Source organism: Anolis carolinensis, chromosome 1, assembly GCF_035594765.1.
Source record: "Anolis carolinensis isolate JA03-04 chromosome 1, rAnoCar3.1.pri, whole genome shotgun sequence".
Lineage (NCBI taxonomy): Eukaryota > Metazoa > Chordata > Lepidosauria > Squamata > Dactyloidae > Anolis > Anolis carolinensis.
The window spans coordinates 129,001,210-129,015,402 of NC_085841.1; the positions used below are offsets into that span (position 1 = coordinate 129,001,210).

The following is a 14,193-nucleotide window of genomic DNA, read 5'->3' on the forward strand; positions in this document are numbered from 1 at the left end:
TTGTCTATTTTTGCCATACAAGCATGCACCTACTTAACTCCATCCTGGCCTAAGCATTCACCACCAAAACTTTGATCTCTGAGGCTGGCTCTTCACTGCCATATAATCCAGTTTCTGAATCCAGATTATCTGCTTTGAATTGGATTATGTACGTCTACACTGACAAATTATCCAGTTCAAAACAGATAATCTGGAGTGAGAAACTGGATCATATGTAGAAGGAGCTTAAGTCTGACTGGGGGCAAATCATACTGGTGAAACTTTAAATGCAGCAAGGAGGTGAAAGACCTCTACCTCCTTTGCTAAAAGCAAGGAGGAATCTGGGAACTTTCAGATGTTAGTGAGTTTCAACCCAAACTGAACCTCAGACAGCAAAGCTAATGTTTGAGGGACGGCAGAATTTTTTGTTTGACATCAGGAAGGTCATCAGCCTCATACACCAACTTTAAATAATTATTGATGGTAAGGGTAGATTTTTTTTTAATTTTTTATTTATTTTTTTTTTTTTGCTGAAGATGCCTCCACCTAGGAGTAGCCATGCAATAGTCCTGTTTCCTACTGATTCACACTGAATGAATCTACTTCATGATTTGTTCTGCACTTTGAAAGAGCTGTTCATGTTGTTGAACCTTAAGATAGCTTTCAGCACCTTCAGTGTTCAGATGAAGAACTGGAATAGGTTTTCCACTCTCAATGATGTTGAACCCATCAAAGACCACTGCACTAGGACACAGTATCCCTGCTCTTGTGACCACTGTTGTTAATTGATCAGCATATTTCCCAGAGTTATCTTTGTTTCAATTGAAGTTAAATACCAATGTGAAACTGTGAATGCCTCTTGTCAAACATAGGTAAGATTTCACATTTCCTGGGAGTAGAGAAGCCATCAATGTCTTCCTTCCTATTCTCTGCCCTGTTAAGCTCTGTCCCCTGAGAATCCCTGTTTGTTTTCAGTTATCCTTTTAAGATCCTAGAAATAATTTTCTCCTGGGGTTTGAGAGAATGCTTCACTATGACAGAACCATTGTGCTGTTATGTGCAGTGCATTGAAATGGAAGAGCCTGTTGCTATGGGGATGACACCACTTACTGAAATAGGTACATCATTGCACACCAGTTCCCTGTTGGTTTTCAAAAGATAAATTTTACATATTATTTAATATCAGGTCAAATCTCTGTTCTCACGTTGGGAGAAATCCATTGTTTTAAATGTGTTCTAATATATTTTCCATTACCTCAGTAATTTCTTCATAGTGTCAGCCACCCTTGGACATGTGCAAGAAGAACAGGGCAGAACTGCAAGCCACTCTGCCTGTGGTGCTCAGTATTTCTGCAACATTTGGTGCAACATTAAAGTCCTAAATAAAAATAGAAAATAGAAGCAAATGGAATACAGAAATCACACTACAAAGAATGTAGCCTTTCCCCCCTCCTACATACACAATTGAAAATACCACTACCTTATTCTTGGTAGAAAGAGCCTGGAAACCACAACTCCTCTCCAGCTCCCATTCCACTTCTCCCTCTCCTCCTGAACTCATTCAGAAAGTACAAAACCTTGGGGTTTTCCCACCCACTTGGACAAACCAATACTCATAAAGGTTATAATAGGTAAAGGTTTTCCCCTGACGTTAAGTCCAGTCATGACCGACTCTGGGGGTTGGTGCTCATCTTCATTTCTAAGCCAAAGAGCCGGCGTTGTCCGTAGACACCTCCAAGGTCGTGTGGCCGGCATGACTGCATGGAGCGCCGTTATCTTCCCGCCGGAGCGGTACCTATTGATCTATTCACATTTGCATGTTTTCGAACTGCTAGGTTGGCAGGAGCTGGGGCTAACAGCAGGTGCTCATTCCGCTCCCGGGACTTGAACCTGGGACCTTTCGGTCTGCAAGTTCAGCAGCTTAGCGCTTTAACACACTGCGCCACCACCAAGGTTATAATAGCAAGGGGAAATTTTGCGTTCAAAAGAATGCAGTTTGGAAGGACTCAGTGGTGTAAACAGGGATGGAGCAAGGTTAAACATCACTCCTTCTCCCCCAAATCCCTCGTTTCTATTTATGTTTATTAATACCACACATGCCACACTTCTTGTCCTGTTTTCTTTCCTTTTTCTTTTTTTTTTGTGCTCATCCTAGCTGCCATTGCCCCACTGGCTGGAAAGGGGCATTCTGCACAGAGACCGTTTCTGTGTGTGACCCTGAGCACAACCCTTCGCCCAAATGTCAACAAGGCTCTACTTGTGTTCCCCTGCCGGATGGATACTCCTGCCATTGTCCACTAGGAACCACTGGAGTCCACTGTGAGCAAGGTATGTGGCAAAGATCTCCAAAATGTCAAATGGAGTTCTTGATGGTATTTCTTGATGTATTTTCAGGGAGATATATATATATATATATATATATATATATATATATATATATATATATATCCAAATGTTGTTCTTGTACCCACTCCAGTTGCAACAAACAGCACATTTATTTATTTATTTATTTACAACATTTCTACCCTGCCTTTCTCAACCCCAGAGGGGACTCAAGGTGGCTTTACACATTGGCAACTATTCAATGCCTTAAAACAATGTACATTTAAAAGAGACATTTTAAAATAGAATAAAATACATTAAAACATTTAAAACAATACCTTCACTATTAACCATGCTATGCACAATCGTAATCCGGGCCATTCCAATAGTCATTGGACATCATTCCATATCTATCTATTGCACAAGTTCTCCAATTCAATTGGTTTGGGAGAAATGCCCCCTTCTCTCTTTGGGCAACTCAAACTTGCCAGTATTTGTATGGTTCGATCCCAGCTATCCTATTTCCCACACCATTTCTGGAACATCTCAACTGACGGAAAAGCAAGGTGAGAAAAATACCCTAGGAAGGTAAGATAAGGTGTGGAGTAGCCCCACTCCCTCTGTGCTTTGTGTATACAAGGGGTTCTTTCATACAACAGAACAATAGCATTACAGTCTACATTGACTGCCATGGCAATACCTTGTGGATGCCTGAGATCGTAGTTTGGGGAAGAAATAGAGGAGTTCTCTGGCTGAACATTTTAAATGTCTTTCCCTAAACTATAAATCCCAGGATTCTACTTAATCTTGCCATTGTAATTAATGGAGAATCAAAGCACTTTAATTGTGTGATGTGAAAAGACTTCAGATTCCTTCTGGTTCCATCTCCAACCCCTTGGCATTGGATCAGGGGCTTTTTCCCACTACACCAGTGATTCTCAATCTGTGAGTCCCCAGTGTTTTTGGCCTACAACTCCCAGAAATCCCAGCCAGTTTATCAGCTGTTAGAATTTCTGGGAGTTGAAGACCAAAAAACACCTGGCAACCTCAGGTTGAGAACCACTGCACTACACTATCATAGCATTTTGATTTTACTTTAACTGCCATGGCAACCTCAAATGGAAACCTGGGATTTGTAGTTTGGTGTTACACTAGAGTTGACAATTCTAAATATGCCTCCCTAAATTGCAACCACAGGATTCAATAGCATATTGCTATGGTATAGCAGAACCATAGTGCTATAATTTTGTTGTTAAAATGGCCATGGAGCTCTATTTCTTCAAATAGTGTTTCTCAAACTCTGCTCCTCCAGGTGTTTTAGACTTTTAGACTTCAGCTCCCAGAAAGCCCAACCAACTTACTAGCGGTTAGGAATTGTGGGAGCTGAAGTCCAAAACATCTGGAGGAGTAAAGTTTGAGAAACACCACCATTGCCTTTACTTTCCCCCCAGTTTTATCGATGTAGAGCAGTGGTTTTGGCTTACAACTCCCAGAAATCCCAGTTTACCAGCTGTTAGGATTTCTAGGGGTTGAAATCCAACACATCTGGGGAACCACAAGTTGAGAATCACTGATGTAAGGGTTGAGAAACATTGCTGAAAGGCATTTAATGAATTTTGTCATTTCAGCTGAGCACTTCCTGTCTTACAGCTCATGCTCATAACAACTTTGCTACCCATATTAAATTAAACTTAATTACTAAGTTTATCATTATTGATACAATGCCCCATGTATTTATTTTTCTACAGGGACATTTAGCAATACTTTACTCTTTGGATGCAAAACCAATTGCCCTTCTTACATTGATAAACTGAAGCAACACTTAACATCCTTAATTAGTAGAACTCTGTCCCCTCATGTGATGTGCTGCAAATTGAAATTACTCACATCTGACCTATAAAAAATAAGCAAGGGGGAAAGTATGTTCTCTTGGTTGTTCTTTCAGTAACCCTCATCAGTTAATAAAACTCTGAATAAGTAGCAAGAAATTAAGATTTCCTAATGAAAAGGCTTACTGTGTGCCAGCCTTAAAATCCTTGACCTCCACTTCCCCTTCCCTGGCAGCATAATGAGTTGTCATGAGGTTTTTCTAAGTACAGTTTTCTATAGCAAATGGCGACTTGGAGACAATTAACTGTTTATCCAGACCAACATCTTAGCATCCCTAGATTTATAACAAATCTACAAAGAGCAGTGTATGGCCCAAGAGTGTAGGCAATAGTTATGGGCTAATCGCTGCCAAGGAAGGAAGAGATAATCTGATAGTTTACAAAGAAAAAGGGAAAGCTAGAAAGAAATAACAAGCAATAAGGGATGACAGCAGAAATTTGCTGCTGTCTTAGGGCAAAACACAAAGGAAATGCATAGGACAGCAAAACTAGATTTAAAGTGTCCAAATCTGATTCAGAAAGATAATCTCATGTCATAGCAGACTTGAATGATAGCTGACTGTAACTGTTTGGAACTATTTCTCTTTCAAGGCAGTGGGTGTACCATCCATCTTCATCATTTGTCCAAGCTACCCATTACCTTTATACAAGTCATTATGTTTTCTAGGTAACAAAGTAAGGTTTGTGTTGAAAGACTTGCGGTATTGATATGATCATGATTATATAGGAAACTAATGCAGAGAAACTCCATCAGCCTGCATTGGGGTCCACTTGAATTATGGCAGCTGCCCATTTTTCACGGGAAGCATCTGGCATTACATTTACCTGGGGGAATATACAGTAGCATATGAACTAAATCTGTTTGTTTTGCACATCACTGGAGACTTTGTTAAGTGTTCGTGCTTTGCCAAAATCTCACATATGGAGTCAAATTAATCTACAATATCATTTACTAGAATTAATAATTCCTGACCTTTTTTTAAAGCCCCTTGTGCTGGCAGGACTGATGATTTGAAGGATGGGTTGCTGACTGAAGGTTGCCTGTTCGAATCCAACCCGGGGAGAGCTCATATGAGCTCCCTCTTTCAGCTCCAGCTCCCCATGCGGAGACATGAGAGAAGCCTCCCACAAGGATGGTAAAAACATCAAAAATCTGGCTGTCCCTTGGGCAGCGTCCTTGCAGATGGCCAATTCTCTCACACCAGAAGTGACTTGCAGTTTCTCAAGTTGCTCCTGACATGAAAAAAAGCATATATCTGTAGCTTTTCTTATAATTGTAGGGTGGCAGAAGAAGATCCACATTCAAATAGCCCACAGGGATCCTTTGTTAGGTGATGGTGATGGTGATGGTGATGGTGATGGTGATGGTGATGGTGATGGTGATGGTGATGATAAAGTTTTATTTCTAACCCACCCTCTCTCCCCTAAGGGACTCAGGCTGGTTTTCACATACAAAAAGCAAATATTGGATGACATATGCAATCATAACAACAGAAGCAAATATGCATGAAAAACTAACACGATAAAATGATAAAATGCAGATCATAATTAAAAGCACATATAAAATAAGCTCTATATGAGAGGTAACATTTGGGCCTCCTAAAGTGTAATGACCAAGTACTGCTCAGATGGAATCTAGAGATATAACATATAGGTATGAAGTGGCCCTACATTGTGTTATCCCTTAGTTAGAAAGCAGTCAGGACAGGACGTTTTTTTCAATATTCATCTGCTACTCCATAGGCTATAGAGTAAAGATGAGTTTTAAGATTTTTTTAAAGGAGGGAGGGAAGGGTCTGTTCTCACTTCAAAAGGGAGGGTGTTCCAAAAAGCCAGAGTACCACCGAGAAGGCCCTCTCTCTTGTGTCCACCAGCCATGCTTGGGACAGGGAAAGGATCGAGAGGAGGACCCCCTCAAATGATCATAGTGGCCAAATGGGATTGTAAGTCGAGATACAGATTATCAAATAGTCTGAGCATAAACCGTTTATGTGACCACTTAAGCAGAAAGAAAGGGCTCGACTTAAACTATGCAACCTACAAAAAATCAAAGTATCCTAAGACCTTGTTGTTTATGGACCTTAACAACCAAATGATCAATATAAACTGGTGTACAAAGCAACTGGAAGTCTCTCATTTGTTGTCAACTTGATGGCAGTTAACAATAACAAAGCATTTCAACCAAAGCCTGCTGATTTAAGGTTCTGGCCTGGAAACCCCAGGGTCTAGGACAATCCTCAAATGGCAGCCAGAGAGGACTTGCCTTAACTAATTTAAATATTTATTTAAATCTTACTAGATCAACAGGGAACGAGATCTCTTGGAAAGGCCAACATTGTGCCCCATCTTCTTATCTCTTTCCTGCAGAGTTAATCAAGTAAAAACTACTTTTGTATATTGAGCAAAGTAATCCAAAGACAAAGGGAAAAGGGGGTAGGAGGAGATAGAAACTGAGACAATTTAAGAACAACTAAAAAGGTGGAATGGGAGAGGATTTGTTGCGAGTGTCAAATCAGGACAGTTGGAATAATGTTGATTTACCATGGATCTATTCTAGTTGGAACTGACCAACAGGATCTTAGCCAGTTTTGTTTTTCGTTACACCACAAGTACAAACATATGATTAATGAAGACGCTTCTTCAAGGAAGTTCAATAAATGTTGGCCCCATCAAATTGGGAGACTGAAGGAAAACCAAAATAAAAGTGTATGGGATAAAAAAAAGGCTTCTGTTCAATATAAATAATTGGAAAGAACTTTTAAAGATTATATTGTAATCGGCGTTGGGCATCATTAAGCAGAGTGAGCACACTTAATATAAGCAGTAATACATCCAAAAGCATGAGCTGCCCACTGCTTTGCCACGCATGTTATACCATAAGAAAGCAGAATCAAAGCTCTGGGTTCCATCTTTGTGCAGCAATGAAAGTGGGGTTTCTACCACTTGGAGAAGCCTTGTACGGACACAATGACCTCACTATGTAAACCCCAACACCCCCCCCCCCAAAAAAAGCTGGCAAAGAATACCTTTCACTGCAGCATTGTTTGCAACAGCACATTCCTTGCACTGATGTCATAGTGAATGACACTCCCTAGATGGCAGCACAGGACAATAAAATGCATAATGAAACGTACTGCTAGATCTGTATTCTAAGCTAAACAGACACTTAGGGAATAACAGTCTACCTTACAATACATCACATACATAAGACGACTGATTTTACAAGAAAATATTTTTACAAAGTGATTACAGGTTTAAACAGAGATTTATCTATTCTCACATCCACAAGCAGGATCTAAGGGCAAATAGGCTTTTCTTGTGGTTCTTTTCCAGGACCCGTATTCAGAGACGTCTGATTTGTAGGTATAACCATCATTAATAATGTAATTTAATTCATTTTCTCTAACCTTTATCCTGACATGAGACAAGTAGATTACAGCATAGATTAGTCTGTGACCTTATAGCGACTGAAAGACTTGTCCTATATGAATTTTTCAATCCCCTTTGAATTCTATTTAAATATGTGGAGCCAAATGTATTTCAACAGCATAAGGAAAATAACTACTTTTTTCAATTTTGCACTTGTGGGCTGGAAGAGAAACTATCTTCATTGAATAAAAAACGTTTCAAAATTTTGAAGGTTTTGAGGTCAATTCTATAACCAGGGGAACGGAAATATCATGCAGATGAAGTATTAGAGACCAAATAGACCCCTGCAAAAAGTATTAGAGACCAAATAGACCCCTGCTTAAAGTCCTGTGCTGGCATTTTCCCTTAAAGCTTTAAATGGCTTGGGACCTAATTTCTAAAGGAGCATAACTCTCTAAAAGCAGCCTATTCATAGTTTCAACTCATCAGGGAGGATTTCTCCCAATGTTAATGGTATATTCCGTGATAACAAGAAAACGAAAGCCTCCAGTGTTGTACCGATCCAGAAAGGAATATACTTTTTATGAATAATAACTATATTCTTTCCACACCAGGTTATGCTTTAGCATACTCATGCATTTAGTTTAATTAAGTTCACTGGTGCAAGTTATGTACTGTATTTTTCCTGTGTTTTATCAAAATCTCATTTGGTTGTTGTGTTTGGAGTTACTGTACATTAGGATTTTTAATTACATGCTGTATTTTATCTTTTCAAAAGCCATATTCAGTACACATTAACTCATCAAGAGTTCCTGTTACAAAAAATATTCTTGTTCTTCTATATGCTTGATAATTTTACCATTAATTAGATTTTTAACTACCATAACTCATCAAAAACATACATTAAGCCTGTTACTCCCTGGGTGTTTTTTTCCATTATTTTCCATTCCTCTGGTATACAGACTGGGGTTTAAGAATATTGTAGAGATATGTTCCATGCTTCCATACTTTAAGGGCATTTGGGTGGATACCACCAGGATTTTAAATTTGCTACAGAATGTCACCCCTAGTCATTTTTATTTCCACTAGTGAAGGCAAATACAAGAAATTCCTTCACTTTCACTGTGATCTTCTTACCTTCACAGGGCCCTTCCAGACAGGCCCTATATCCCAGGATCTGATCCCAGGTTATCTGCTTTAGACTGGATTATATGAGTCCACACTGCCAGAGAATCTGGGATAAACAGAAATCCTGTGATCAGATCCTGGGATATGGGGCCTGTCTGGAAGGGCCCACACAACTCAATTTCATGTGAAGTCGAGTAGTACACCTAGCTTCCTTGTACTCTGCTTTTAATAAATTTAAATAACCAATCATACACTTCTCTCTCTCTCTCTCTCTCTCTCTCTCTCTCTCTCTGTGTGTGTGTGTGTGTATGTATGGCAGTCCTCAAATTATAAACATCTGACAAATGACTCATAGTTAAGAACATGAATGAGACAACAGGAAATGAGAGAAATCTACCCATAGAAGGGAAATTCACTCCTGAAAAGGTTAGAATAGGGAAAATGTGTCTCCTTCACTGAAGCTTTCTCACCAATCCTTGTTTCCTCAACAAGCCAAATTTTTCAAAATCCAATTATCATAAGGACAGAAAGTGAGGGGAAGTCTTCTGAACATGGGCACAGACAGCAAAACAAACACTGCAGGGGAGTTAACAAACCTACAGAACCTATCTTGTCCATAGCTTGGGGAGTGCCTGTATATGCATGTATCACATAATAGTGCTTAGTTCTGTGTTTCATATAGAAAGGGTAAGGTTTTCCCATCTTCAGAACTGCATGAATAAGTTTGCGTCCCTCATTTCTTGCACTTGCCCTGTTCCAGTAATCAGGGTACATTGAGGAATATGCACAGACATTCTGAACACATGGATTCAAAATTTTTTCATTTTTCCTTGCTAGAGTTGTGTCTCAGGATAGACAAATAAATCCTGAACTCAATTTGAACTAATTATGTTGTTAGGTAAAAGAGGCATGTTTCTAAGAGAACAGAGTTTTTGCAAGGTTTTGGTGAGTTAGTGTTTATACAATAAAATGCAGTGTTGCTACACAGGGAAACTTGGGCCCATTTGTACTACATAATTATAGCATATGGCCCAATGCTACTGGCCCTGTTGTAATGGTCACACAGTGTTTTACTGTTTTAATTGGATATGATATTGGTTTTTAAGTGTGTTTTTACGATTGTTGGTTTTTACTATATTTTGTATTATATGTGGCATTAATCTTGCCATTATGTAAGACCGCTCTGGGGGCCCCTGGGGGAGAAGAGCGGTATATAAATAAATAAATAAAATAATTGCTATGCTCTTTTGGACTTATTTATCAGATATCAACAGATATCATAAGTCTGACATCCTTATTCACAATTGTGGAGCTTGTTTCCAAAAGGTATCAAATCTATCTCAACACATTTTACAGGAATAATAATCATAATAACATGCTGAAGATGTGCATTCTTTGTCTATAAAATCCAATTTTTCAAGCCCTGTACTGAAGTGAATTGATACATTTTGATAGTTTTAGTCTGTACATAATATTCTATTCCTAGACAACAATGTGCTGCCAGTTATAACTCATTTTTCAATTATTATTATTTTTTATTTTGTACCTTTTGGAAACATAACTTTTGGTTACATTTTAGGACATTTTTGGGGGACAACCTGCTATATAATAGGAGGAAGCACAGGGTATGATTGTGTCTTGGGGGTGTTCAGCTTTTGTTTTCCACAATCTTCAGTTGTTTTCACGTAAAACGTTACAGCTAAGCATAAGAAAGAGAGATCACATCTGTGGGTCCCAGGATGTACCTTTGCTGTTCACTCCAAGATTCCTGGGGAATGATGGTAGTCAAAAGTTGTCAAAGATATTGTCAAAAGAAGCTCATGCAATAAAGTTGCAAGGTTCAAGATGTACAATGTGCAACGAAGTACAGTACTCTGGGACTTGATGGATATGAGAATTGTCTAGAGGGAGAGACATCCATGACAACAGCAACTGGTAGCAGAGGTAGTCAAGGAGAGGGCTGGTGTTATAGTGTGTTTTGTAGGGTAGCTAGTAGAAAATAATGGGGGCAAGAGGGAAAGGGAAATGCAGTTGAGAAACAGCAGTCTCAGATTCAGCACAATTCCCTTGATTCTAATTGGTCCAGTGGGATTCTCACCATCAAGGCTTCTTATGTTTGGCAATGTACTAGCATTGAGGTTCTTGCTTCTAAGTTCTCCTTCCAGTATTTTAAAGAAGAGAAGAATAAAATTGCTTTAACAGCTACTGCTGTTATGTCTTACAATATGTTCAAAACTCACTTTGTAGCCCAGTCAATAATGCAGCATTACTACTAGGGAAGATAATATTTTTAAATAAGATTATTAGCAGTAGCACTTTCAATACTCAGACTTAGGTCTTCATGAGAAATGTCTTCACTGTGAAAGAACATGCAGATCAAGAATAAGTCTCCACAGTCACCTACAGATCCACTGCCAAGACCCTACACTTGGAAGGCAATCATTCTCGGACATGAGTGATCGCCAATGACTGATTATGATGATGACTCAGGCTTAACACTGAGTCATTCCCATTTCAATCTGTAAACAGTTCATGTACAGAAGAAAAGATCTGATAAAAGCAAAACTAATTTGAATAATATATTAAATAAGAAATGGTCAGGATATTACTTTCAAATAGACTTTGGAAACATACAGGTTAATTATTCTTCTGAGTTCAGCTAACAAAACAACAGAGTATGGAAACACATTTCTTGTTTATTTTATCAATATAGACTCAGAAAATTGAAGATATTCTTGCATATGTGATCCCACATTTTGAGAACCAAATTTGCCATGAGATGCCAAAAGCATCAGTTATGTTCATGCTTTTTGTCTCCCTGTTTTCTCTAAAATGATCTACCAACAGCAATCCCTGCAAAGCTGGTTTACACACATTCCTATTCAAGAGTTGCATTATAATGCTATTTTTGTCTTATGTAAGAGCTGGATGCATCCCCATCTAGGCCTTCTAAATGCTACACGGAACAAATGAACACTTATAACTTACTCAGTCAACTGTTTAGGGACCATGGGTATAGTCATTTGGCTTTTTATTAGAATATAACATTGCACTTTAGTTCTAGTGGCCCCTCCAGGCCATCCTCTCCTCTATCCCAGTGGTCTTCTTCTTCTCTGATTCATATGCTATTTGAGTGATTATATTGCTTCTGTTTATGTGATTGTATTAGTCCATTGTTATATTTTTTATTTTTATAGTGTTTTATAGTGTTTTCAGTGTTTTATTGTACAATGTTTTATGCTGATTTTATATTGGAAACTGCCCTGAGTCCCTTTCGGGAGAGAGGGCAGTATACAAATAAACTTTTACTTACTTACTTACTTACTTACTTACTTACTTACTTACTTACTAAAACTGGATTATTCCATTACTCCTCACTATCATGAGATAATGTATATTCTTTAAGAAACTGCATTCTTCCACTACACCTGATTGTGGGGCACAGTTTTAGCAGCTGGTTTAGATCTGCAAATCCCTAAACAGTTTGGAGTCAAGATATCTAGAAGTCTGTATGTGGCTACAGTTATGCTAATACTGGGCCTATGTATATGTATGTATGTCCCATCAGTTAGAGATGGTCACTTCAGAGCATTTCACTTACAACACTCTGTAGAATTTCCTTCAAAAAAAGGCAGGACTAGATTTTTCATTATTTTGCTTTAGATGAGCAAAGAATGTTGTTCTGTCAGGTTTTTAATATTGCACTATATGCTGTTACTCTTAGTGCTGCTTTTATTAGCCATCCTATATTTTTTGAGTTTGATTTCAGTTTTAATATTTTGGCTATATATTGCACTGAATACCTGATAAGTAGAAGTGCTTCCCACAATCAGTCAAATGCTTAGCCATATGGTGATTCAGAAAAGTCTACATCCACTACCATGTGCCACTCTATTTAGCACAAAACACTATATCTTTAGAGGACCAGCAATGTCTAGTTGAGAAAATATAGTGCTTACAATCACTAGTGCCAAAATAAGATTTATTTATTTATTTATTTATTTGCGGCACTTCTACCACGCCTTTCCCAACCCCAAAGGGGACTCAAGGCAGCTTTACAACATAGGCAACAATTCAATGCCTTTAAAAACAGTGTACAATAAAAACATTTAAAATAGAGTTATAAAATACAATTAAAACAATTAAAAGCATTTAACACAATGCAAACATAATGATTCACATGACCCACAAATGTAGTCCGGGCTGTTCCAGTAGTCAGTTGCACATCTTTTGTATCTGTTATTGCACCAGATCTCCAAAGGCTTGGCCATGTCTTCACTTTTTTATGGAAAGTCAGGAGAGAGGGGGCTGATCTCATCTCCCTGGGGATTTATCAATACATTGATCATTTTCCTGTTTTGTTTTGTAGCCCTGGCCATAAGCGATGCATCTTTCAGTGGCAAAAAATCATCTTGGATGGCATTTGATTCCTTCAATATTCGACACAAGGTTCATATCCAAATGCAATTCCAAACTCTTTCAAGTGATGGCATCCTCTTTTACACTGCACAGCACCTGAGCCCACGATCAGGTAAGGGATGCAGGTTGAGCTTGCCTTATGCTGTCAAAGAGGCAAGGTGAAAGCAAACATGCAGGACTCCATTAGAGTGTCTCATATGTTGCATATATTGAGAAAGTCAGTCAAAGTACAAAAAGAGAGAGAGACTGAGAGAGAGAAGATGTACTAACCCAACCCTCAGTTATTTTAGGACTACACTTTGATGGCTATTTCACATGGATGTATCTACTAGGCCTGTGCAATGAAAAAAATATTTCAGTACTCATTACTAAATTAGGAGGAGGTGGCAAATCATTTCTAAAATGTTTCTAAAGTATCAGAAGGGGTCCGTATCATAACTATAAGGATATAACAAATTTTGTGTTACTCTTTAAGTAATTATGCCTATGGGAAAACTTCAGGGGCTCCTTTCTCATTGTTATCAGGATGAAACTTGCTACAATTGTAGAACACATTTATCACCGTTACTGCCATCTCCCCCTCCCAAGTTTCAGAATGCTTTACTCAGCCACTGATTTTTAGGGGGATTTTAAAAGTTTTTATAAACAACATTTTTAAAAACTACAAGAGTTATCTCCTTGATCTTGTCTACAATGACACAAGATAATCAGGGCATCATTCACCCCAAGTTTCAGAAAGATTCGCACATCAACTGATTTTTGGGGGATTTTTTTAAAGTTTTGACAAAAGCATTTTTTATAAAGACACAACATCTATCCCCTTGAATGTCTCTTTATGAGACACAACATACCAGAGAACTTCAACTTAGAGATTTTCCTCCCAGTTCAGCACTGATTTGCTATCAGTCCTCTTTGCAGATTCAATAATCTATTGGAACTCTAAACTGTGTGGTCAGCTGCTACTACAGACAGATAATAACTCTCCCAAACCTCGCAAGGGCTTTCTGATGCGAGCAGGATTCTGGGAAATGTAGTTTTGGGTGGGCCCTTTTTAATTCTCTGCCATAGGGGTCCTTGCCTTCCTAAA

The 14,193-nt window shown here is 38.5% G+C and overlaps 1 protein-coding gene across 1 annotated transcript in view; it reads left to right on the plus strand.

The window, feature by feature from the left end:
- eys (eyes shut homolog) overlaps window positions 1–14,193 on the plus strand; it is an 804,562-nt gene that overhangs the window by 783,123 nt on the left and 7,246 nt on the right. The window contains exons 31-32 of the mRNA XM_062969072.1: window positions 2,135–2,307; window positions 13,057–13,218. Of these exons, the coding sequence (XP_062825142.1) occupies window positions 2,135–2,307; window positions 13,057–13,218 (335 nt within the window). The remainder of the gene's footprint in view (window positions 1–2,134; window positions 2,308–13,056; window positions 13,219–14,193) is intronic.